Source organism: Mrakia frigida, assembly GCF_051309035.1.
Source record: "Mrakia frigida strain ATCC 22029 unplaced genomic scaffold BDY24scaffold_12, whole genome shotgun sequence".
Taxonomy (NCBI): domain Eukaryota; kingdom Fungi; phylum Basidiomycota; class Tremellomycetes; order Cystofilobasidiales; family Mrakiaceae; genus Mrakia; species Mrakia frigida.
In genome coordinates this window covers 479,714-502,845 of record NW_027481269.1, presented here as the reverse complement: position 1 = coordinate 502,845, position 23,132 = coordinate 479,714, and the positions used below count along the sequence as shown (strand labels likewise).

General features: G+C 54.4%; 9 protein-coding genes across 9 annotated transcripts; 4 read left to right on the top strand and 5 right to left on the bottom strand.

Moving 5' to 3' along the window:
- Nucleotides 1-175: 175 nt before the first annotated feature.
- On the bottom strand, nucleotides 176-4,259 carry CFT2 (cleavage polyadenylation factor subunit CFT2; the record flags this gene model as incomplete). Its single annotated transcript, XM_076637371.1, has 10 exons — nucleotides 176-616; nucleotides 743-925; nucleotides 1,046-1,189; nucleotides 1,319-1,876; nucleotides 2,015-2,306; nucleotides 2,395-2,716; nucleotides 2,914-3,186; nucleotides 3,405-3,507; nucleotides 3,565-3,850; nucleotides 4,072-4,259. 10 exons carry the CDS (start codon nucleotides 4,257-4,259, stop codon nucleotides 176-178), a joined length of 2,790 nt encoding a protein of 929 aa, XP_076497500.1.
- Nucleotides 4,260-4,526: 267 nt separating this feature from the next.
- On the bottom strand, nucleotides 4,527-5,409 carry BDY24DRAFT_36124 (uncharacterized protein). Its single transcript, XM_076637873.1, has 4 exons — nucleotides 5,249-5,409; nucleotides 5,062-5,170; nucleotides 4,870-4,956; nucleotides 4,527-4,751 (listed from the first exon to the last, which is right to left on the bottom strand). Exons 1-4 carry the CDS (start codon nucleotides 5,317-5,319, stop codon nucleotides 4,644-4,646), a joined length of 375 nt encoding a protein of 124 aa, XP_076497499.1. The 5' UTR covers nucleotides 5,320-5,409; the 3' UTR covers nucleotides 4,527-4,643.
- A 37-nt stretch (nucleotides 5,410-5,446) lies between these two features.
- BDY24DRAFT_386591 (copper transporter family protein) lies at nucleotides 5,447-6,860 on the top strand. The gene is made up of 6 exons (XM_076640129.1): nucleotides 5,447-5,506; nucleotides 5,637-5,764; nucleotides 5,859-6,020; nucleotides 6,130-6,501; nucleotides 6,588-6,599; nucleotides 6,702-6,860. Exons 2-6 carry the CDS (start codon nucleotides 5,721-5,723, stop codon nucleotides 6,790-6,792), a joined length of 681 nt encoding a protein of 226 aa, XP_076497498.1. The 5' UTR covers nucleotides 5,447-5,506; nucleotides 5,637-5,720; the 3' UTR covers nucleotides 6,793-6,860.
- Nucleotides 6,861-7,848: 988 nt separating this feature from the next.
- BDY24DRAFT_414538 (uncharacterized protein) lies at nucleotides 7,849-9,039 on the top strand (the record flags this gene model as incomplete). The annotated part of the gene is made up of 6 exons (XM_076643326.1): nucleotides 7,849-7,974; nucleotides 8,073-8,169; nucleotides 8,277-8,341; nucleotides 8,476-8,580; nucleotides 8,660-8,707; nucleotides 8,815-9,039. The coding sequence occupies 6 exons, from the start codon at nucleotides 7,849-7,851 to the stop codon at nucleotides 9,037-9,039; spliced, it is 666 nt and encodes a 221-aa protein (XP_076497497.1).
- Nucleotides 9,040-9,539: 500 nt separating this feature from the next.
- Nucleotides 9,540-12,025, top strand: BDY24DRAFT_414537 (ferric reductase family protein; the record flags this gene model as incomplete). The annotated part of the gene is made up of 8 exons (XM_076643325.1): nucleotides 9,540-9,622; nucleotides 9,792-10,294; nucleotides 10,361-10,511; nucleotides 10,573-10,675; nucleotides 10,744-10,805; nucleotides 10,884-11,049; nucleotides 11,147-11,621; nucleotides 11,700-12,025. 8 exons carry the CDS (start codon nucleotides 9,540-9,542, stop codon nucleotides 12,023-12,025), a joined length of 1,869 nt encoding a protein of 622 aa, XP_076497496.1.
- Nucleotides 11,974-14,537, bottom strand: BDY24DRAFT_35302 (DUF6534 domain-containing protein). The gene is made up of 13 exons (XM_076637748.1): nucleotides 14,263-14,537; nucleotides 14,098-14,154; nucleotides 13,884-13,968; nucleotides 13,736-13,744; nucleotides 13,644-13,653; nucleotides 13,496-13,567; nucleotides 13,311-13,414; nucleotides 13,155-13,249; nucleotides 13,060-13,067; nucleotides 12,861-12,992; nucleotides 12,671-12,758; nucleotides 12,475-12,592; nucleotides 11,974-12,396 (listed from the first exon to the last, which is right to left on the bottom strand). Exons 1-13 carry the CDS (start codon nucleotides 14,430-14,432, stop codon nucleotides 12,181-12,183), a joined length of 1,164 nt encoding a protein of 387 aa, XP_076497495.1. The 5' UTR covers nucleotides 14,433-14,537; the 3' UTR covers nucleotides 11,974-12,180.
- A 1,429-nt stretch (nucleotides 14,538-15,966) lies between these two features.
- On the bottom strand, nucleotides 15,967-18,807 carry BDY24DRAFT_339718 (uncharacterized protein; the record flags this gene model as incomplete). The annotated part of the gene is made up of 10 exons (XM_076637376.1): nucleotides 15,967-16,172; nucleotides 16,257-16,335; nucleotides 16,558-16,912; nucleotides 17,020-17,216; nucleotides 17,326-17,439; nucleotides 17,581-17,768; nucleotides 17,805-17,897; nucleotides 18,085-18,167; nucleotides 18,251-18,391; nucleotides 18,581-18,807. The coding sequence occupies 10 exons, from the start codon at nucleotides 18,805-18,807 to the stop codon at nucleotides 15,967-15,969; spliced, it is 1,683 nt and encodes a 560-aa protein (XP_076497494.1).
- A 427-nt stretch (nucleotides 18,808-19,234) lies between these two features.
- On the bottom strand, nucleotides 19,235-20,622 carry RPL29 (60S ribosomal protein eL29 RPL29). The gene is made up of 6 exons (XM_076640128.1): nucleotides 20,487-20,622; nucleotides 20,406-20,412; nucleotides 19,788-19,892; nucleotides 19,595-19,649; nucleotides 19,473-19,513; nucleotides 19,235-19,340 (listed from the first exon to the last, which is right to left on the bottom strand). Coding segments are annotated over exons 1-6 (240 nt in total). The 5' UTR covers nucleotides 20,489-20,622; the 3' UTR covers nucleotides 19,235-19,310.
- Nucleotides 20,623-20,744: 122 nt separating this feature from the next.
- Nucleotides 20,745-22,557, top strand: BDY24DRAFT_440768 (ubiquitin-60S ribosomal protein L40; the record flags this gene model as incomplete). The annotated part of the gene is made up of 7 exons (XM_076644552.1): nucleotides 20,745-20,880; nucleotides 21,063-21,112; nucleotides 21,200-21,232; nucleotides 21,701-21,892; nucleotides 22,115-22,137; nucleotides 22,236-22,307; nucleotides 22,417-22,557. 7 exons carry the CDS (start codon nucleotides 20,745-20,747, stop codon nucleotides 22,427-22,429), a joined length of 519 nt encoding a protein of 172 aa, XP_076497492.1. The 3' UTR covers nucleotides 22,430-22,557.
- Between the last annotated feature and the right edge of the window lie 575 nt (nucleotides 22,558-23,132).

The window sequence follows — 23,132 nt, the reverse complement described above, 5'->3', positions numbered from 1 at the left end:
GTGGATGATGCAGGGGAAAGACGAGGCGAGAAGAAACGAATGCGTCGACTCGACTCGTTGAACATCTCGCCTCCCGACCTCGTTTGTCTGTCTCTGTCCTGACCCGACCTCTGAACATGAATTCGAGCAGACCAACAAATAGCATCCAACTCGAAACAGATAACGACTTTAAGATCTACCCCTCCACCATCGCATGCAGTCCATAAACCTCCTTCCTCACACGGTAGTAAATCTCTCCCGTCCCACCCTGAACCTCGATCCTGCCGCCCTCCATCTTCTTCACCGCGACCACCTCCCCGGCTCCATCCTCTCCTTCCAGCTCCTCCGCAACTCCACACACCAGCACTCCCTCTCCAGCGAACTCTGCTCCGATTCCGATCTTCTGCAGACGCGATTTGAGGGCGGTGAGCTTGAGGTCTCCGATGAAGAGCGAGGAGGGGAGGGGAGGGAGGGTGATGAGGAGGGAGTTGAGGAGGGAAGAAGCTTGGGAGAGAGAGGAGGTAGGGGAGGGTTGCTGTTGAAGTTGGGTGGAAGAAGCGAGTTCGAGAATAGGGATGGTGGAGTTGGACGGGAAGGTGTAGCGTCCGGTGATTTGAGCGACTTCGTAATCTTCGAACTGGAGGGACAGAAGAGCAAAGAAGGATGATTCGAAGCGTCAGTATGGGATCTCGACGCGAAACGAGAAAAAGAGTCGAGGAGGGAGAGAGGAAGAGAAAGAGAAACAAGACGGAACGAGACGCACCTTCGAAAACTTCAGCCCAGCCATCAGCCCGTCTCCCAAACTCAACGGATACGAGTGCAGATTCTCTCCAATCTGAAGAGCCTCTCCTTTATCAGGAGCGAAGATCTCGGTCGTCATCGAAGGGATCGCCTTGAAGGTCGAGATGAGTTCGTCGGTCGAAGCTGACGGTCCCTGGACGAGGATCTGTCGTCGACGAGGAAGTAGATCGAAGAGATGAACATGGTCAGCGAGGGGAAAAGGAAGACGTCGAGCGACTGTGATTGCCGTAACAGAGACGAGGAAGAGGGAAGGAGGGGAACTCACGAGTCGACGAGGGTTGACCTGAGGAATGATCGTCTTGATAGCTCGGCCATCGTTGAGACCTTCCATATCGGTGTAGTACAGCCCACATCGAAGCTGAACCGAATGGTTCTCAACGATGAACTTGGAAGGTGGCTCGGGAGGTTCCTCCTGTTCGCATCAAAAAAGGAGACGCGACGCGGTCAGTGCGAGTTTCTCTCTCCCCCTCTGCTCCGCCTTCATCTCGTCTTCCACCCAAAGAACCCAACTCAACAAACTCGATCCGAGAGCACTCACCGCCTTCTTCTCTTCCTCAATCTTCCTCCTCTTCGCGGCCTTCACCACCTCGCTCTCCCCTTCCTCCTCAATCTCCTTCCCCTTCCTCAACCAAACGCCCACATCAATCGTCTCCCCGTACGCATCGACCTTCCTCCCCCTCTTCTCCACCCCAACAGGGAACATCCTGAACCTCGGAGCCTGCCCCGTCGCACTCTTGAAGAACGTCGTAGCTCGAGTCGTTTGCCCTTTGACGTAGATGTCGAACGAGACCTTCTGTCCTCCTCCTTCCTCCCATCCTCCCCCGTCGATCCCAGCACCCGCTCCACCTCCACCACCACGACGAGGTGCAGACACGGCCTCTCCGTCTTCGCCGTCGACGTCCATCCCTCCTCCTCCTCTGTCGTCGTCCGAAGCGTCCGAGTCGTCTGAATCGTCCGAGTCGACTTCGTCGGCTTCGAGGAGTTTGCGGGTTCGGACTCGAGCGGTCTTTTGCGCGAGGTCCTTTTCGGCGAGAAGACGTTTGGCTTCGAGGTGGTCGGCGAGTTCTTGGCCTGAGAGAGGGACTTTGAGGTTGATCTGACGAGAGAAGGAACGGGGACAAGAAAGGGACGCGACGAGGAAACGAAGGACAAACAAGGTCAGCTTCCTGACCTTATTCGCATGAAGCATCGAAGAAAAGCTACAGAAGGGAGGGAAAGAACGCGTCAAACTCACCTGCAACTCCAACAAATCCTTCATCTCAATCGGTTTCCCGACTCCTCCCTCCCCAGCCTTCCCTCCCCTCTCCTGCCTCTCGTTCCACTTCTCAAACATATCCCCTGCGAGCGTCCCCGGAACTCCTCTCGAGGTCAAGACGACGAGCGTCTGCGGACTGGTCGCGTACTGGGTGAAGAGGGAGCGGGAAGGACCGTGGGACATGGAGGGAGGGATGGCGAGGACGAGTTTGGGTCGGGAGGCTGGGTAGGTGGCGGTGAGAGCTTCGACCGAGTCGTAGAATCGGAGATGTCTAGAAACCAACATAGGGAAGAAGACGAGAAGGAGTCAGTTGTGTCTCGGGGAAGAAGCGAAGGAAGCTCGACCGCTAGGCGACTCACCGGAACTCCAACGGATGACCTCTCGTCTCCCCTCCTCCGTTCCTTCCGTTGTTCCTCCCCACCCCTCCATCTCCAGCAGCTTCCCCACTCGCCACTCCTCCACCCATCCACTCCATCAAACTCCTCGCAAAGTCAATCATCTGCTTCCCTGTTTTCGAGACGAGGCAGAGCGGGTAGATCCAGTTGCGACCTTGACGTTGGGATTGGATCATCGAATAGGACCAGTGCTGATCGAGGAGGATGAGGAGTTCGATGAGACGGGTGGAAGGGTCAACGGGAAAGAGGAGGGAGGATTGGGAGGTGAGGGTTTTGGTGATGAGATCTGTTGAAAGGAGAAAGCGTGAAGAGTCAGGTTCGGATTCTCGACGCGACGGAGAGCGAGGACTTTGAGCTTTTGCCTATCTTCTTCGATAGTCGGCGCCCAAACTCGTCCAACCTCTACATTCTCCTCCCTACTCTCCATCTACCCGTCTCCTAACCTCTCGAACGTCGATCTCCCTGCCAAAAAGCTCGACTCACCAAGCAACGCTCCGTCCCTCTCCCTCCTCTTCACGTTCTTCCAGCCCACCCGATCCGTATCCGTAATCAACAGATCCGGCCTCCCCAGACCTTCATGCACACCTTCTCCCTTCTCCTTCAAGAGGGCAGTCCCGTCGAGATGTCGTTCCTTGGTGTGGTTCATCCCGACGGCGTGGAGGACGGTTCCAGAGGAAGGCGAACGGATCTTCCAGATGGTTCCTCCGAGGGTGTGTCCAGAGGAGAAGGCGGTGATGGTTAAGGAGGAGAGGGAGCCTGTGGCCGGTCGATGTGAAGGTGCCGAGGGAGAGTGGGTGAGGAAGAGATGGCGAAAGAAGAAAGGAAGGAAGGAGAAAGCGAGGTCAGCTTCAGCCCTCTCTCCTCTCTTACCCTTGGAGCTCATTTCCTCCCGCTCTACTTCTCGCATCACCAACTCCAGACCCTCTCCCGAATCCCCTCCGACTCTATAGCCCAGCAAAAGAAGCCAAACTCACCCATCAACCTCGTAGGACTCTCAAACTTGACCCTCGTGATGGCCTCGAACGCTTCGACGACCTCCTCCCCCGTCGCGACCCATTTCGTTCGTCTCGTCTTCTTCTTCCCTCCACCGACTGCTCCTCCTACAGCCTTCAGTCCCTTCTTCGCTCCATCAACAGGGATTCCAGCGCCAGGAACGACTTTTCCATCCACCAGCTCGGTTGCCTCAGCATCGACGTCTCCCTCGTCTTCTTCGACGATCTCCTCCTCCCAAGCGGCTCCATCCATCTCGGATCTCCACTCCTGAACTTCCTCGATGCAGGAGACTCTCCCCATGGAAGCTACGGGAACTGTAGCGTAGACGGGACAAGTGAGGTTGAGGTTGGAACGAGCGAAGGGGTAGTAGCCCAAGTGAGGGAGAGACGAGTGAGTGAGAAGGAGGAGGGAGATGGTAGGGGCGTGTCTGTAAACGAAAGAAGGAGGAGGAGAGTCAGTCTGGGAGTCTGTAGAAGCGAACAATGTTGAAGGTGTATATAAAGAGCTCGGAAGCAGAAAGAGAACGGCGAGTTGAGCTTCCTCCTCCTTCGTTCCCTTCCTTCTTGTGAGCTCTCTCCTTCCTTCCCTTCTTCCCGTGCGCTCTGCCTCCCTTTTCGACCCCAAAAGAAAACAAGCGCATACACTCACTCTCTGAGCATCTTCTCGTACTCCCCTTCCTCATCGTTCCCTTCGAGAGCCTTCCTGAGATCAGGACTCCCACAGTCGACGAGGATCTTGATGTCGTCGAGCTCGATCAAGTACGCTAGAGGAGGGGTAGCAGCCGTAGAAGTGGAAGCAATCCGAGACGAAGAGGAGAGCGGGGTGAAGGTGATCATCCCGGGAAGATTTGAACCCTTGGGAGGAAGGAGAACGAGAGAGGGTAGGTGGGTGTTGAGGGTTCTGAGCTCCAAGCTCGAAGGAAGGAGGTTGGGCGAGCTCGTTCATCAAGAGTTCTTTGTGTAATTTCAGTTTGGCTTTCTCAAGATCGTAATTCTGCTATCTCTCGTTCTCTCTCTCACGTTGAGCTTTTCTTTCTCTGCGAAATGAGCTCACGGACGAACGACTCGTCCCTCCCTCCCCTGCCGAGATCTTCGTGCCCGCCCTCAGCTCGCTCTTCTCTTGCTTTGTCCTCCCAGTTGTCGTGAAAATCATGATCATGACCCGCCTCTCCGTCCTTCCCTCCATCTCTCTCGTTCCAGTCGTTCGTGAAGAAATCCATTCTACGTGGACGACTCTCCGTTGAGCAGAGCCGACTGAGCCCTCGAGACCTCCTCGGCCTTCTTGAACTCTTCCGACTCGACGATCAGAGGTTCAGATTGAGACATGGCCTGCCATGAACGAAACGAACGAGCAGAGGAGAGTCAGGGTCAGCTTGTGCTCGACTGAGAAGCAGAGAAGAAGGAGGCGGGTCGAAGGAAGGACGAGCTCGACTCGACTCAAACTCACAATGATCTCCCCCAACTGCTGCAAAGCCTCCAACGCTCTCTTCTTGGAAGGTTCAATCATCTGGGAGCAGTCGTTCAGGACCTTTCTCTAACACTCACCAACAAACCATAGGAACCCAAGGCGAAAATGGCTCGTCAGTCTCACGTCTCGTCCTCGTCCTCGTCCTCCTCCTCTCCCTTCTCTCGAACTCACCGAGTTCTGTACATCCCACTCGTCCGCTCCTTCCTTCGCAGCCAACCGATCCACTACGACTTGTTGAGCAGCCGTTTCAGATTGGTAAGATTTCCATTCGTTGCCGAGTCTGAATCCCAAAACGAAACGAGAACGAGGCAAGGGTTTCAGGAGATGGTGAGCTCGACGATGGAAAGGTGGAACATACCGTTTTACGACGCCCGTCTTGATGACCAGTTGACGTTTGGCGGTTTTGATTTCTTCAGGGGAGGAGGACATGACTCGAGGCTAGGTGGGAGAGAAAGAGAAGAGAAGGAAAAAAGGGTCGTGGTCGTTTGAGGACTGGCGAAAGGGACGCTTCGTTTCAAAGAAGAGGGGAGGTGCCCGACCAACCCAGTTTCCAACCTAACCACCATCTTGCTCTCGGACGATTTTGCGCAGAGATGAACGTTCTGAAGACTAGGATGTGAGTTCTCGCCGAGGAGGGGCTGAGAGAGAAGGGAGGAGCGAGCTGGGGGAGAGAGAGAGAGAGGAAGACGAGAGACGAGCGAGCTGACCTTCGACTCGTTCGTTGCTCTTCGTTCGTTTCTTCGCAGGGACATGTCCGATATGTGAGCTCTTTCTTCTCTCTTTCTCCCTTACTCTCATCTTGAACTGACTCTGCTCATTCGTGTAGGAACATGGGCGATACCGAGACCTCTGGAGCCTCAGGAATGATGAAACAGTGAGGCCTCCTCCTTTCCTCTCCTCCTCCTCTCTCTCCTCTCGTCTGCCTTTTCCTGCTAAACAAACTCCACCCCTTGATTCATTCGGCACAGATACTTTCATGGAACCCTTAACGACACCCTCTGGTTCACTTCCTGGACTCCAACAACCGGAGGAGGCTTCGCAGGAGCGTGCATCGTTCTCTTCTTCCTCGCCGTCGTCGAGAGGTTCCTGCATGCTGTGAGAGCTAGTGCCGAGGTTAGGTGGAAAGCTAGGTGAGCTTTTCCGTCTCGACTTCATCTTGGTTGGAAAGGGAGAGGAGAAGAGGGGAGGGCGAGCGAACGAAAGCTGACCTCCGTTTTTCGTTGGCCTTGTCGTCGCAAGGATCCAAACCATCCTCCTCCCCTCTTCTAACCGCAACCCTCGACCTTCACAACTTCAGAACAACACCTCCTCCTCATCATCCTCTATCTCCAGCACTCAGAACGACAACGATAACGAGAAACCCATCCCTTCCACATCCAAAGACGTCGTCGACCCATCCTCATCCGCCTCGCCCGTCCCAACCCTCCCTTCCTCTTCCAACGCCAACGACGCGCCCTCTCAGCCAGAGAGGAGAAACAGAGACCCTCTCCCAGCAATCCTTGATCTCCTCCCAGGAAGAAGAGCTCGCTGGGCGCCTCCGTTCGTCTGGAAGATCGACGTCGTGAGAGGAGCGATGCAGGCCGTTCAGTTGGGAGTTCATTATCTACTGATGTACGTCGACGTCCACCTCTCGCACACTTCGTAGCAGCAGACACTGACTCTCCTCGGGTCTGGTTCGTTCGTTCGTTCGTTCACAGGCTGGCAGTCATGTTCGTCTTCCCTCTCCCTTCCTCCGTCTCTTTCCCTCGACGCGTCGCGTCCTGCTCCTTCTTTCACTGACTCACAATTCGCCTTCCCCACTTCTGATCCAGGACTTTCAACATCTACTTCTTCATCGTCATTCTAGCAGGCGCAGGAGTAGGAGAAACGCTCTTTGGGAGGTTCGGGTCGGGCCATCTCTGATTCATTTCTTCGATATAGCTTTTCTTTGCCTCGATTTTTCACGCGACGATGGACTTTGTTCGACTTCGTTTTTTCACGAAAGGGAGTGAAAGTCTACTGGCTCTCCAACGGTACGATTTTCGGAGCTTTGAGAGACGTTGGCAGAAAGAGCTCATCCTTGAAACGGTTCGTAGACTTTGTTCCCCTCCTTTAACTTTGGGACGAGTTCATGCAGCTCTCCTTCCTTTCCGTTCCCTCTGACTTCCACCCACCCTCCCTGCCCCTTCCTTCTCGCCTTTCTCTCTTCGTTGAGCAGAGAAGCGTAAATCGCTCATTCTCGCTCAGCCACGCCCGCATTCGTTCTTCAACCTCTTCTTTTTGAGAAGAAGGAAGGAAGGGAGGGATGTTGAGGTCGAGCTCGAGCTCGACGTTCATCCTCCTCCTCCTCCTCGCGTCCCTTCACAGCAAAACTTCTCCTCCCTCTTCAAGCAGTAAACGCCAGCCCAACCTCTCCGTCTTCCCTTTTCTTCCTCCCTTCAGCCTTCTTCACCTCTCCCTCCCTCCCATCTTATCCTTCTCAAAAGATCGAAACCGCTCGAGCTCAACAATCCCTCCTGCCCTCCACTCTCTCAACCTTTCCCACCCGCCCTCCTCCCTCCTCACCGAACCCAGCCATTCAAAGCCAGGACTGAAAATCCCTCACCCTTGCGTCCTTTTCGCTTCTCAGTGGCGCAGGGCTAAAAAGGAGGACGAAGAGGGACAGGTTGGGCATGCCGAAGGAGGCAAGGTCGTCCTCGCCTCTTTCGCCCTCGTTCAAACTTTCAAAGAAGATTTTCGCTGACATATTCGAGTAGAGGAAACTCGAATCTATGACTAGTGGGAAATGAAGAGAGTTCGGGTTGAAGGGAGACGCAGAAAGTGTAGAGAGACAGCACACGGAGGTTCGGCTTGCGGTCAAGTCGCCTCCTCTTCCCTCTTCTTTCGTTTCCAACAGCACCAGGTTTCGCCTCTCAACCACCACAAGCAAACCAACTCATCTCAACGCTCTTCTCCCAATCAACTTAAAACAGAGAAACCATGCTCTTTCCCTCGTCAACAACCAGCCTCGTCCTCGCAGCCCTCACCCTCCTGCCCTCCACGCTCGCTCACTTCACGCTCGAATACCCTCCTACTCGTGGGTTCGACGAGGATTTGGAAGTCAACGTGAGTGGTCGATTCTTAATACCTCTCTCTACTCTCTTCCTTAACCGAGTCAAAACATCCAGCGCTGACCTCCCTTTTCCCTCCTTGCGGTTCTGTAGATCTGCGGTGGTTTCCCTACTCCCAACCCCGTCAGGACTCCTTTCTCTCTCGCCAACACGTCGATGGCCATAACTTCCCATCATACTCTCGCTACTGGTGCGTTTCCCTCCGTCCCTCCCTCGTCAACCGAGAGTCGAAACGAAACGCTGACCTTCGCTCGCCCTTCCTCCCTCCCTCCCCCCCCTGTCTTGATCTCCTTACAGTCTCGGTCCTGATCTCCTTCGCCGAGGCTCCTACGACGTTCTATCAGTTCTCGAACGGGACTACTGTGAGTGTCAGAGGTTTTCTTTGGGTTGCGAAAGAGGGGGCGAAAGGAGATGGGAGATGGAGAGGAGCTCGAACGAGAACGAACGCTGACCTACCTTCCGTCGCTTTGGCTGTACGTTTTTGATCAATTGTTAGCTTCCTCTAGTGAAAGATAACTTCCAAATCCCCGAAGGACCAGCGTGCTTCTTTGTGGACGTCGGGGAGGCGATCAACACCCAGACCATCTCGAACGGGACGGAGGTCCGTTCTTTTCGTCTCGTTCTGCTTTCCCCTCCGGACGAAGAGACTGATCTTTCCTCTTGTCGTTGATTCGGTGCAGGCTACCTTCATGGTCCGATTCTCTGGAGGAGACGGGGATCTTTACCAGGTTCGTTTCTTCGAGTCTTTCTTCTTCACTCGAACGCGTCTCTCCTCTCCCATCTCCCAGCTGACTCTCTTCTTGGTCTCTTCATTCCTCTCTCCTCCACCCCATAGTGCTCCGACGTCATCCTTCTCACCGACTACACCGCTCCTTCCAACTCTACTACCTGCGCCTCCCTCGCTTCGACCCGCACCTCTTCTTCCACGAACACCTCCTCCTCGAGCGCTGCCGTCGCTTCCTCCACCGCCGCTACGAGTCCTTCGAGTGGAAAGAAGACTGTCGCAGGAGCAGCCGGAGCTTTGATGATGGGAGTTGTGGGTGTCGCGTTGATGATCTAGAGTTGTTTGGTTGGGACGAGGGTGCGAGGGAGTGAGGGCGTTTGGGATTCGTTTCGTTCGGCGAACGAGGGAGGAAGAGGATTTTAGTGATCTCTTGATTAGGACATGAACTACGTTGAGACGCTATGTATTACTTGGTGTTCTGTGCTCGAGGCGACTCTCCTTCTCTGCGAAACGAGGACAGCTTGAGCGAGACGACGCGCAACCGATCTTCCTCTCTTTGCTCTCTTCGACTGCCCGCTCTCGCCCGGAAAAGAGCTCAAAGTGCGTCCTTTTTGTCCAGGGCTGTGTCTGCGCGTCGATCGGGTTCGAAATGGATCACGAGAAGCCGGCAAGAGCGAACGAGGCAGGGTCCCTCTCAACGACGACCTTCCCTCCCCTCTTCTCGAAACGAACGCTCTCCCCCGTCTCTCCCTTCCCGTCGACGCCCACCAAGCTTCAAAGTCCCTTCATTAGCTGGCTACCATCTCGCTCAAGCTCTCGCACGGCCGCTCTCAAAGATGGATACTACTCTGAGGATGCTACAAGGACGACAGGACGTAGGAGCTCCTCCTCCTATTCCCGTCGAGCTGCAGGTCTACGAGTGAGCTTTTCTACCTTCCCGTCTTCTTGACTCGCTTCGTCGACAACTCCAGCATATACCCACAAGTCTCCTCTACCTCGTTCAACCTCTTCGTTTCGTTATTTCCATTTGAAAGCAAGCTCAAAAAGAACTGACTCTCCTTTGCCCTCACTCCCCCTCTTCGCTTCAGCTCCTACACCGTCGACCCTCAGTACCAACTCTACGTCACCTGGTTCTGGCTCTCCCTCCTCGCTCTCATCGTCCTCCTCCTCAACCCTTTCCCCATCCTCTTCGCCTCGCTTCGCTCCAAACGCTTCTTTTCGGGTTGGTTCATCTTCGAGGACCTCACATCGCCAGCGTATCGCCAACTCCCCTCCTCCTCCGAACCCAAACTCGCCTCTTCTTCGGCCGTCAAACCCTCAAAGGATCTGGACAGGCTTAGGAGGAAGAAGCTGACGGGCTTCAGGGGAGGTTGGTCGGCCGTGGGAGAGCTCTGGAAGTCCGTGACGGGATTCACGCTCCCCGTTTGGAGTTTGCCGACTTGGTTGGGTGGAACGGGAGTGCAGGATTGCTGTAGGAGGAACTACCTTTCGATGAACGTTGGGCAGGTGGTAGTGGCTTTGGTCTACGTGGCTGGAGTTTGGGTCTGTGTGGTGAAGGACGCTCAGTTGAAGTCGAATCCGAATCGATTCGGTGAGTCCGTCGCGGTTTTCTCACCTCTCCCTCTTCGTTTGCTGACTCGTACTCGACGGTTCTCAGGATTCATCGCTTTGGCGCAACTTACTCCTCTGATGCTGCTGGCGACGAAGAACAACCCTCTTTCGTTTTTGGTGTCGATGAGTTACAACCACTTCAACTGGGCTCATCGTTGGAGTGGTAGGATCGTTTGGTTGTGTGCTACTTGCCATGGGTTAGTCTCTCTCCCTTCTTCGCCTCACTGAGTCGAAGACTGACTCTGCTAATTTTCACAGCTTCTCGTGGACTGCTCAGTACGCAGGCTCACCTTACTCGAACGAGGTGCTCAACGCTTCGAAGTCTCGTCGCGGTTACGTGGCTTATGCGTTCCTATGTCTCGTGAGTCTTCGTTCATGGTTTTCAACTTAACAGGCAGAGAGAGCTGATCTCAATCCTTGTCGCTCCAGATCGCCATCAGCAGCATCAAGCCGATCCGAACGAAAGCATACGCGCTTTTCTGGACTCTTCAGTCAGTCTCTTTCCCAGCCGTCCTTCTGCTACCTACCTCGATATCTGACCCATGATCTTCTTCGTCTTGGCTTCTCAGTTTCCTCTCGTTCATCGGCTTCTTCGCTGCCATCGCCTACCACACCCCATACGCTCAACCCTGGATCTTCCCTCCCGTCGCTCTCTACGCGTTCGATCTCTTTGCTCGACTCCTCAAGACTCGAATCAAGGATGCCGTTCTCGTTCCTCTCGCTGGATCTACCCTCGTGCGTTCTCTTCTTTCTTTACTTGCTGTGCTCGAACGAAGAGCAGAAGCTGACCTTTCGCTCTCTCTTCTTCCCGTCCCCTCCTCTCTCTTTTTAGATCCACATCCCCGACGTCAACCGAGGCTGGCTTCCAACTCAGCACGTCTACATCCGAATCCTCTCCGCCTCCTGGTCAACGTTCGAATCCCACCCTTTCACCATTCTCTCGGCTCCTACCTCCCCTTCTTCGACGTCGACGCGTCAAGGAATCACTCTCCTCGCCTCGAACTCGGGAAACTGGACGAGAGCCTTGCACGATCTCGCCTCTAGTGACTCGGAGCTCGAGAAGAGAGAGGACCTCGATTCAGCGGAGGGAGCGGTGCAGGTTCGAGTCCTCATCGATGGACCGTACGGAGGTTGGCGACCGGTTGGGACGAGGGAGGTCGAGGAGGTCGTTTGTTTCGCTGGAGGAAGCGGTGTTAGCTACTTGATTGGGGTAGCGGAGGAAGCGAAAAGGGTTGTAGCAGAGCAGGAGGAGAAGGGAGGTGGGAAGCTGAGAGTTGTGAGACTCGTGTGGGTGACGAGAGATTTCGGTGAGCCTTCTGTTTCGACGCGTCGTCGTTCTTCGTGTCGAGGAACCCGCTTCTGATCTTCTTCTTCTCTCATTACAGCCTCCTTCCACTCCCTCATTCCCCTGTTCACTCCTCTCCTCTCCTCGGCAATCACTCTCTCCCTCCATCTCACCCAGCACGACCCTCGAGCTCCCCTCCCGACATCTCTTCCGCCTCACTGCACCGTCCACTCGCTTCGCCCCTCGCTTCCCCTTCTCCTCTCGACGCTGCTAGAAGAGGACGATCCCCTTGGAGGAGTCGAGGTGGTAGCCTGTGGACCTCCAGCACTGGTAGCGGAGGTTGGGAATGCAGTCGGAGGGATGGGGGTGAGGGAGAGGGTTGGCATGGGAGGAGTCGAGTTCGTGGGAGAGGGATTTGGACTTTAGTTTCGGACTTACGTTTTTCAGCTCGAGTTTACGATTTCATTCTCTCAACGACCATCTCTCATTTCGAGGCGCTTGAAAGACTGAAGGAGAGAAGTGATTTCAAGTCGAGTCGCGTTGTTGTTCTTCTTCGACTCCCATCTTGTCAGGCTCTAATGCTACCATATCATCTCTTCAAACGGCTTCACCTCCACTTGTTTAGACTGACCGGCCTCTAACGACGTCCCTCTACTCGACTCTGCCTTGATTCTAGCGTCATCGAGCGTTTCCGACGACGCGTTGTCAACCTTCAGCGAAAACAACCCAGCGTCCGTGACGTCCCGATTCCACTCCTCCTGCCTCTCAAAGTCGATGGCGAGATCACGTTCCGAGATCTGGAAGAGGTGAGAAGGAAGGAGTCAGTCGCGGAAAGGCAGCAGCAGGTGGAAAAGTCGCGGAGGAGGAGGACTGACCACTTGGAAAGTTTCCGTCTGCACTGCGATCCTCCCCAGATTACTCAGAGGATTCCCCTTCGATGTTGACGAAACTTTGGCGTTCTCGTCTGATGCCTCCTGGCCGAAGTGGCCGCGACTGCAAGCGAGGTAAGAGCAAGGGAAAGTTAGCAACGAAAGGACAAAGGCGACGACGCGTGCCGGCGAAGATATTTACCTGTTGAGCACATGAAGTACTGAAATTGCTGCGAGCTTCCCCTCAGCGAAGCTAGGTATCAGGCAAATGTTGGCAGCAGGTTCGACGGCTGTCAAGGACGAAGAGGGAGAGAAGAAAAGGAGTCAGCAGTCAGCGGACGCTCGAGATCAGCCTTTGCGGGTCGCTTTCTTGAAGTACGGTTCGGGCATACCGTAAGTGATGAGAAAGAACAGAGAGCAGACCAAGGGAAGAGTCTGTGCTTCCACAATCCACCGAACGAGACTTGAGATTTTGTCGTTCGTGTCCTTCCAAAGGCCGCGTCGTTCGAGAAGGCACGCGATGACTGAGGAAAGGAGAGAGTTCGAGGTTAAAGACCGTCTCAAGGATTTCCGTAAAATCCTGAGACTTACGAGTGCCGCTGAACGATGAAGAGCGAGGAAAGGACGGAAGCGTCAGTGCTCGGGTCACGTCGAGAGGACGAGGAAGGCTGAGGAAAGCTACGTACGTGATGATCAGGTCAGTCCCGGCTGAGATCGACTTCCAAGCTATGATGAGCTGATCGAGCACTTCAAAATTCGCGAAGTCTGTCGAATTGCTGGCCTGGAAAGAAAACGAGGTGGATCAGAAAGGAGATGGAGCAGCAGAAGCTCTGAACACTCACCAGCAAGGCGGTGATGATGCCACTTGAGAGACCAAGAGAGAGCCCAGCGAGTATACCAAGAGTACAGACAGCGACGAGAAGCCGACGATGCAGAGACCGAGAAGCTGGAGAGCGAAGAAGAAGAAGAAGAAAAGGATCAGTTCGGAGAGAAGGTGAGAAAAGGTGAAGGGGACAAGGACACGTACGCGACTTGAGCAAGGTGTATGCGCGCTCGAGGAAGAACAGTTGAGAGAGGGAGCCAGACAAAGCCTCGGTGACTGAAGGAAAGAAGGTGGGACGAGATGGAAATGTTAGCATCGATCGTACAAACAACGAAGAAAAAAGCACGCTCACTCAAGATGGCCTAAAAAGGGAGAGGAGACAGACGCGTCGAGAGGTCAGCCTTCGACTTCCTCGATCTCGATCTCTCGCCTCAGAAGACTCACTTCGAAGAACTGAGATCACGAGTAACAAGCCATAGGAAGATAGTTAGCCAAGGGGCACTCAGGTAGAAAGGAGCTCTCCAAGCTCGCCCAGGAGAGAAGTCCGAAGCTCGAGAGATCCTCGGAAAGAACAAAAGAGAGAGCGACTCACGATGTTCGATAGGGTCCCGTTCCAGTCTCCGAAACCACTCCCGAACATCGTCCACATATTCCAGATGACCGTTATGCTTTGAGCTCTGTTGAAAGACCGAGCAGGAGAGAGAGAGAGCAAATCGTCAGAAGCGTCTCACTCCCCACAACCGTCCCTGCCCCCCCAGCAGCCCCCCTCCCCCCGTCCTTCTTTCCCAAAACCCCGAAGGCCTTACAAATTTATCAGGAAGAGAGCGCTGACGAGGAGCTTGAACTTGTCGTTGAACGATCTCCTGTAGAGCAAGATGAAAGAGGCGGAGAAAGGTGAGCAAAGGAAGGTTCGGGGAAACAAAGGACGCAAGCTGAACGTTGAGCTCGCTCGACTCGAGGTCAAAGCTCACCAGTAGCTGCAGAACGACGTGCAAAGCGTCCCGAGAAGAAATATGTCCACAAGGCTGGCGAGAATGATAGGTCCCAGATACCACGCAGTCCTATCCATCTTCCGTTGTATGGCCTCCTCTATCGACGAGAACGAATCGAGACCGGCGAGGTTGACAAGACCCGAATCCATCCGTTTCCTGTGCTTTGAGGTGTGATAGCTGAAGAGCTAACGGAGTTGGAGTGGAGAGTAGTAGGCAATGCACTCGAAGAAGGTAGCAGTCGAAGGGAGAGAGATAGAGGACGAGAGGCGAAGGAGAGAAGGAGAGAGGTGGGAAGGTCAAGTTCGTTTGAATGAAGAGGAGGGACGAGGAGGTGAGGTTGACGTTGAAGGAGAAACTGCTTAAGGTCTGTTTGTGGGGATTCCAAGAAAAGCGTCGTTCTCTAAAGAAGAGTTGCCGACGATCGAATCGATTCCCGGAGAAGGCTTCGCGAACAAGGGCGCACGAGAAGGTCCATGGAGGCTGAAGGTGAGACTCCTTTCGCCTCGCGCCGTCATTTTCAGCCTCCAGGAAGTGAAAAATCTGCTTCAGCTTTGTAGATCGTGAGTTCTTACCAGTCCGGATTAAAAACTGTGAACTAGAGGCATATCTCAGCTGCGTAGAAGGGAAGGGGAGAAAGGTTTAGACGCGAGACAAAGCCTGGGCTTTGGATGAAGAGGATGGAGAGCAGTCTGCGGTTCCGAGAGATCTCTCAAGTCCGCGAAGACGTGGATTATTTCCTGTTCGTCTGTGAAACCTTGGAGACGCCTCTCGAGGTCCGAGGACTCTCGACGACGTCCCAGATGTGATCATCAGACGCGGCTCTCTCAGGCTCGACGATCACGCCTTTCTCTTCTGCTCTTTCTGATTTTGGTTGAGGCTCGTACCCCTTCCAGATCTGAACCCATGGTATCTTCTTGAACTCTCTCGACCCAACATGGATGGAAGGAGGGATCGAGCCAGCTCCTGGCTCGACGCTTCGCCGTGCCCGCTCTAAAAGTGAACGCGCCGTCGCTCCTTCCAAGCACGATGTGGCTCGAGAGAGAAGCATCATCAGACCAAAGCTCAGCTCACAGCAGCCAAAGCCAGTGTGAATTGGATCTGAGGAGCCCGAATCTCCACGTGAGGACAGCACGATAACGATCTTCATTTAGTGTGGGATCGACGCGTCGACCTCGACCTCGTCTTTCCTTCTCGTCTCTCGTTTCAGCCACACCAACTCCAACCCAACTTCGTTCTCTGCTCAGGCGTCGAACTGAACGAACACTCACCGGTCTTCCACTTCCTCTTTCTTCCTCTACGGCGTTCCTCCTGCACGTCCTCACCTCCCCGGTCCATCTCTCTTCCTTCCCTTCCCTTCTCTCCTCCCTCAGTCCAAGAAGAACGATCCATAATAGTGCGAAAGAGCGAAAGGAGAAGAGCCGTTGGGAAATGAATTAAAGAAAAGGAGAGAGAGAAAAACGAAGGGAGCGAAGAGTACAAAAAAAGGAGTGAACGCGTCGAGACGAAGGAAAACAGACACGACAGAGAAACGAAAACCGAGCCCATCCAAAACGTGGTACGTGAGGGGTATGTATAGATAGAGTACAAAGAAAGAGTGAAACCGATGAAGATGGAATTACCGAAAGCGTTAGACTAGACTATGTGTGTGAACGAACGAAGGAGCGAAAGCAAACCCGTTTCAGTCTACCTAACGTTCAAGAACTCTCCGACTCCAGCATTGAAGTCCTTCCAGAACTCCTCCACGACTCCCTCGGGGTAGCCGTTGACGTCCCATCCGAGGGAGAACCAGAGTCGTCCGGCGAAGGTGTAGGCGAACATGAGCATGCCTCCTGGACGTTGACGGGCTCCGAAGGTGAGGTCCGAGGTGTGGATGGAGGTGTAGGTGGTGTCTGCGAGATGAGAAGAAAGAGAAAAAACGAGGTCAGCGTTCGATTCAACGGGTCGAGAAGGAAAGAAGAGAGACGGCGACGAACAGTTAGAAATCGCATCCAAGTTCCCCAAGAACGACACTCCCATCAGCGCCGTCTGAGGAGCTTGAGGAGCCTTGGGAGCCTGAGGAGGAGGAGGAGGCGAGGGAGTAGGTTCGGGAGGAGGAGGAGCAGGAGCAGCGACGGGGACCGGAGGAGTAGGCGTCACGAATCGTCGAGGGTTGGGAGGGATGGGTTTCCCGTTCAACGGCGTGATCTTGTCCATCTGAATCCCCAACCCTTCCATCGCTCGCACAACCTTCTCCGTTCCCTTCGCTCCCAACGCATGCTGTCCCAAACTCTTCACTGCCGCTCCAACTCCTCCACCGTTCACATTCCCGTTCCCGTTCCCGTTCCCGTTCCCAAGCTTCTTCGCCTTCGCAGCGGCATCGTCCTGCATCGCCCACCCGACGGCTTGTCGCTGCCTCATGATGGACATGGCCATGGCTCGAGTGACGAGGAACTTGGACTTGACGGCTTTGAAGGTTTGGAGCTTGGTGGATTGGCATCGGAGCCAGAAGGTTTGGGAGTCGGTGAGGGTGGGGATGAGGAAGGAAGGGAGGACGACGTTGTAGTAGCCGACGCAGAGATGGAAGAAGGAGGAAGCGGCTGGTTTGGGAGGTCGGAGAGCTCCTCGGAGGTTGATGGCGGAGTAGAGCATGCTAGAAGAAGCGAAAAGGGGCAGAGAAAGACGTCAGGAAGGAAGGGAGGGAGAGAGAGACGAGCTCGACGCGACGAGACGAGACGAAGAGAAAAGAGCTCGACGTACAGAGGGAGGTTGTTCTGAGGATCCTTGTTTCTAGCCCAAGCCATGTTGACGAGAGCGAAGACGGCGTGAGCGATGGTGATTCCTTCGGACTTGCACTTCTTGAGGATCGTAGCGGTGACCTTGGGATCGTAGGTGACGGTGTCGACGTGGGTTCGTCGTTCGGCTCCTGGAGGTGCTCGAGGGAAGGTTTGACCTCCCTGAGAAGACGAAGAAGGTGGAGAACGAGAGAGACAGAGTTAGTTTCGAGACGGGGGAAGGGAGCGAGGGTGAGGGAGGGAGGAAGGAGAGAAGGAGGGAAGAACGAACGATCTGCTTCGCCTGATTGTTCATGAACTCGACCTGACCGATAGCTCGATGGAACTTTCCCCAGGATCGAGGGATGGCAAGTCGTTGTTCGGTCGAGACGGGGATGGGGTTGGCCTGTCGATAGCGAAGAAGAACAAGGACGAGGAAAGGAAGGAGGGAAGAAAGGTCAGCTCGACGCGACGACAACACCCATGTCCTCCTCCCCTTCTTCTTCCTCCTCCCCTTCATCCCCAAACTCAGAACGAAATCACTCACCCCAATCAGCACCCTCGCATCAATCTCACTCTGTACCAAATTGCTCAAATCCTCCTCGTTCATGTCGCTCGCCAACAACGTCAAGAACTCGTTCGCAATGACCGCGAAACTGACTCCGTCGGCGAGGAAGTGTCCCGCGAGGAACATGAAGTCAAAGTTGGTGTTGTGCCCGACGACTCCGTTGGGAGCTGCTGGGTTGACGTAGACGGGGTCGGGACGGGAACCAGCTGGGAGGGGAGGAGGGATGGAGATGACGATCTTGCAGAGCAGGTCGGCGGAGAGCGTTCGAGGGCCGTTGAGGTAGGCGTCGACGAGTTCTGGAAGAGTAAACGAGGAGAGGCAGAGGGAGAAAGGTTGGGTGTTCAGTTTCAGAGCTCTCTGTGTGTGTGTAGAAGAGGGCGGAAGGAAGGAAGGAAGGAAGGAAGGGAAAGGGTGCGAGCTCGACCTGAAACCGTCCTCCCAAGTCCCTCGTCCTCTCAAAGCGACCTCCAAGAAGAAACTCACCAGCCTTGGTCCTTCCCGTTGGGAACGTAGCAGCCTTCTTCGCAGCAATGATGGCCTCGCTCGTAGACTTGGGCAGTCGGTGCCTGTTCGGAAAGGAGGAGATGAGCTCTCTCTCAGCCCTCGATTGTGTCTCAATCGGCTCGTCGCTTCGAACGGATGTGCTCACACGAAGTAGATATCGTCGACTCCTCGTTCTTCCACGACCGATCCGATGAGAGGATGTCTGATTCTGAGGAGAGCCCATACGAGGAGGACTCGAGAGGGAAGGAAGAGGGAGGTGGGAGCGAGGAGTTTGAGATGGAGGTACCTGGAGAAGGGAGGGAAGGAAGGCGAAGGAGAAGGGCGAAGGTCAGCTTGTAAGCGGGTTCTTGGGGCAAGAGATAATTCTTTGAGAAGAGGGGAGTGTTGAGAAGACGCTATAGATGCGATTGGAGCTAGGAGAAGAGCTCAAGCGTGATATCTTGAGAAGGCAAACAAGGGAAGAGAGAGAACTCACATATCATTCACTCCCTCCGCTCTGGAAGGCAACCAGTAACTCGTCTCTGCCGGACCCATCTTCCTCTCCCAAACGACGTTCCCATCCTCTTTGCCACCTCGAACTTCGAATCCTCCTCGAGCGTCGAGACCAGGGGAAGGAGGAGGGTTGTGCGCTTGATCAGGCAGGCCGAGGAGGACTTGGGTGTTGAGGTCAGACGCCGTTCGGGCGTGAGAGTAGGCGGACATGGGAGACGCTCTAGCGGTGGAGCAGCTGAGGGAGAAGAGGAGAGGAGAGGGAGAGGAGAGGGAGGAGGAGAGGGTCGTGGTTGAAAGGGAAGAAGGAGGAAGCGGGAAGGGAAGCCAAAGAAGGTTGGTCGCGTCGGATGTTCGAATGAATTCGAAAGGCACAACAACAAAAAACAAAAGGCAGGTTCGGAAGGATACAGATGGTTTTAAGTTTCCTGGGCGTGCGTGCGTGGGTGAGATCTAGATCATTCTCGACCTCATAGCCAAGTCTTTGAGCGAAAGGCGAGACGGGAAGAACGAAGGAGAGAGCAAGAACAAAGCGTCGCTCGACTTCCCTCCCCTTCTGGTTCCTCTCTCTCTCACTTTAATGAGAATTGAGCTCTTGGTGTTGCTCTTCTCTCTCTGCGCGTTTCTCGTCAAGGTTTCGTGAAAGTAGTCCAAACGACGTCGTCAAAGAAAACACAAAGAAGTCGAGAGAGGTATTCAGATCGGCCCAAATAAATCTACTCGATGACCCTGAGTCCTCCCTTGCCCTGCATACACCCAACCACCGAAGCAAGCAAGAGAAAGGAGAGAAAGAAACGAGAAAGTCAGTGAAGTGTAGGGACGGAGGGAAGGGAAGGAAGGAAGGAGGAAAGTGCGAGCTCGAAACTTGAGGAACTGACCTTCTTGACCTCGGTGGGCTCACCAGCCTTCTCCTTTCGCTCTGGAGAAACACGAGAGGAACGAAGGAAAGGTCAGCTTTGAGAGGTAGGAGAGAGAAACAGAGAGAGGAGGTGGGACGAACCAGCCCTCAACAGCTTCTGGGTACCGAGCTGGGCGAACTTGAGGTTTCGTCGGAACTGAACGAGCGCAGAAGGGAGCACGAGGGAGAGAGACGAGTCAGCTTGAGATGTTCCTTCGCACATTGCAGTAGATCGAGAAGCTCGTAGCAGAAGCTCGAGGGACGTGAAGGAAGGAGAGGTAAGAGGTGAACGAACCTTGGGGTCAACTCCGTTCATCGAAGGATGCCTGTTAAGTTTGGGCTTCTTGATACCGTTTCGGTGAGCCTTGTAGGTCTGGTTGTGGGCGGTATGGTTCTTCGACTGGAGGAGGAGAAGAAGAAGGTACGAGCGAAGGAGGAGGAGGGCGTCAGATCAAAGGTTCGGCTTTCAGAGGAGTCGCGATTGAAAGGGAGGTGTCGAAGGGGAGGAAGGGCTGAGGTCGAAAGAGGTTGCTGAGGGGAGCAGGAGCGAGGGATGGAGGTGTTGGAGAGGATGGCGCATGGCTGTAGGAGTGAGTGTAGATGTCGAGGTGAATCCATAGGAGGAGGAGGGTTGAGCTGAGGTGAAGGGAGGGAGGACTTGTCGATGGAAGAAGAGGTCGTTCTCTCTCCTCGCTAAGACCCTGGCTTCGTCCCTTCCTTCCCTCTATTTCTCCCCCTCCTATATCCCCAAGACCACCAAAATCTCCACATCCTCGACGCCTACGTTCCACCCATCCGCGTATCCCATCCAGCATCAATTCCATCCAGGGGTTGAGTCGCGACGAGGAGTTCTGTATCCTGAGGCAAAGAATTTTGGCGAGGTTGGAAGAGGAAGGGAGGGAGTTCTACTAACCTTGGCCCTGTAAGAGAAAAGGGAGGTTGGAGGTGAGCAAGATGTTCATCTACAGGAAGAGGGAGGATGGAAAAGACTTACATTTTGGGAAAACTGAGGAAGTGGACAAGAGAGAAAAGAGGAGGGGAGAGAGAGGAGAGAGAGAGACCTGAGCTCCAGCGGGGGCAGATTTCGAGGAGAAGGATTTGTTCTGGGCCTGCTCTCTTCTGCCTTTTACCTCTGTCCAAGAACTCTCCATTCAGCATGCGTGCGTATCTCCTCTCGTCCCTCGTCTCAGCATACACTCCTCGCCTCCACCTCTACACCTCAACAAGAACGAACTCGAACGGATCAGAACTCATGGCTGGAGAAGGAAGAAACGGACGACCTCCCTTCGCCTCCCTTCAGCCCTCCTCCCCTCCTCCGATAAATCCATACACGACCTACCCTCTTTTCACCCTTCTCACCTTCTACGGACTCCCCTCTACGTACGGGCGTTGGTCTGGTGTCGAACGGATTCTTCGTTCGACTTCTACGACACTTCAAACTCGACACCTCCCTCCTTCGCTCGCTCTTCACCTCGCCTTCCCTCCAGCACCACACCTCCCTTCCCTCGTCTCTTCTTCAAGTCTCTCAAGTCCTGACCTTGAACTCTTGTTCTTCTCCTCCTCCTTACAGAGATCTTCGTTAAGACCCTCACGGGCAAGACCATCACCCTTGAGGTCGAGGTACGTTCCGCTCTTTTCTCATCCCTCCTCTCCGAGCTCGTTTTCCTTGAGCTGACCTTCTCCTTCCTCCCTTCTTCTTCCAAACAGTCCTCGGACACCATCGACAACGTCAAGGCTAAGGTTCGTTCATCGTCTACTACATCACGGGGAGATTCGAAGCTTGAGACTCGAAGGAGAGGGAAGGAGAGGAGAGCGAGCTTGGGAGGAAGGGCAGATGGAACGAGGATGGGTCGGACGAGCGACGGAGCTGAGAGTCTTCTCGTGCGACGACGAAGGACGGAGGAGACTCAGGATGGTGTAGAGGTGCCTTCGGAGAGGTGGACGAGCACTGGATCTGGGAAGAAAGGGTCTGAACCGAATAGAAGGAGGAGAAATGCTGACCTCGCCTCTTCCCTTTCTTCCCTCCCTCCCTCCGCTTCCTTCTTCGTCCTCCTCGTCCTCTACTCCATTTCACACCATCACTATCAACATCACTGCCTACTCCTTAAACAACGCCACTCACGTACCCAAACTACCACTCAATCTCTTACCCTCCTCGCACCGAACTTTCTCCCTCGTTCCCGAACTCCTCTCCGCCCTCACCTCCAGATCCAAGACAAGGAGGGTATCCCCCCTGACCAGCAGCGACTCATCTTCGCCGGAAAGCAGCTCGAGGACGGACGAACCCTTTCGGATTACAACATCCAGAAGGAGTCGACCCTTCACTTGGTCCTCAGGTTGCGAGGAGGTATCATCGAGCCCTCGCTCGCTGTCCTCGCCAGGAAGACCAACTGCGACAAGGTGAGCACTTCTCCCTCTTCTCATACGAACTACGCAGTGACGGAGGATGTGGAACGTTGATCGGAGTGGGAGTGCTGGTGGGGAACGAGACGAGAAGGAAGGGAGGAGGACTCGTCCTCTTCGGCTCTTCGGTTCTCATTCCTTGCTGCCTCTTCACGCGTTCTGCCTCGCCTCGATGATGATGATCAACAGTAACTGACTCCTCCTCTTCTTCTCCTACAGCAAATCTGCCGAAAGTGCTACGCGTACGATTCCTCTTCCCTTCAACGACCCTTCCTCACCTCGTCTCGAAACCAACTTCCTGACGCCTCTTCTCCCTTCCTCTCTCTCTTTCTTTCCACAGCCGACTTCCTCCTCGTGCCACCAACTGCAGGAAGCGATCGTGCGGACACTCTTCCCAGCTCAGGCCTAAGAAGTTCGTGTCCCGTCTTCCCTTGCCACTCTTCCCCTCGTCGTACGCGATCCTCTCTTCCCTTGAACTTCGTCACTGACCACTCTCTTTCTCTCTCTTTCTACTTCCACAGGAAGCTGAAGTAGTTGTGTTGCCCCACCCTCCTCCCTGTTACCCTCCAACCAAGGAAGACGTCTGGCTATCGCTTTTTCGGGGGTCGTTTCGTCGTCTTCTTTCTTTCTTGTGTTTTCGTGGATGATACGCCCCTTAAACGAAACGTCTTTCGATTCGAACGAAAGCTGAGAGAGTCGTCTTCTTGAAGAATGAGTGAGGAGAGAGAGAGAGAGAGAAAACGACCGGGAAGAAGAGAGAGCGAGTACCGAAGCGAAGGGAGGGAGAGGGAGAGGCGACGAGCTCAACCAACTCCGTCCTTTGTTTCATAGGGGATCTCAGCACGCACGCAGGTTTTCTGACAGATCAGTAGTCCTTCAGCAGCGCCCCTCTCTTACTCCTACACGCAATAAAGCCCAGGTCCTTCTATCCAAACCGTTCTTTTCTCCGAGGTCATCCCTTTTTCGAGCCTTTGAGAAACAGACGTCGCTCCGTCCTCCTCCTTCCCTCCCAACGTCCAGCACCTCAACCCTCTTCCCAAACCTAACCCAGCCCCTCGAACAGACAGATTATGAACTTCCCCGACGACTTGACGGACGATCAGAAGATCAAGATCATGAGTGAGGCGAAGGCGAGGAAGGAGGAGATGGAGAAGCAGGCCAGGCTCGAGAAGAACATGATCCCGTTTTGGAAGATGTGAGTGCTTAGGGCTATCGATGGACGCTTCAGGGGGAGGAT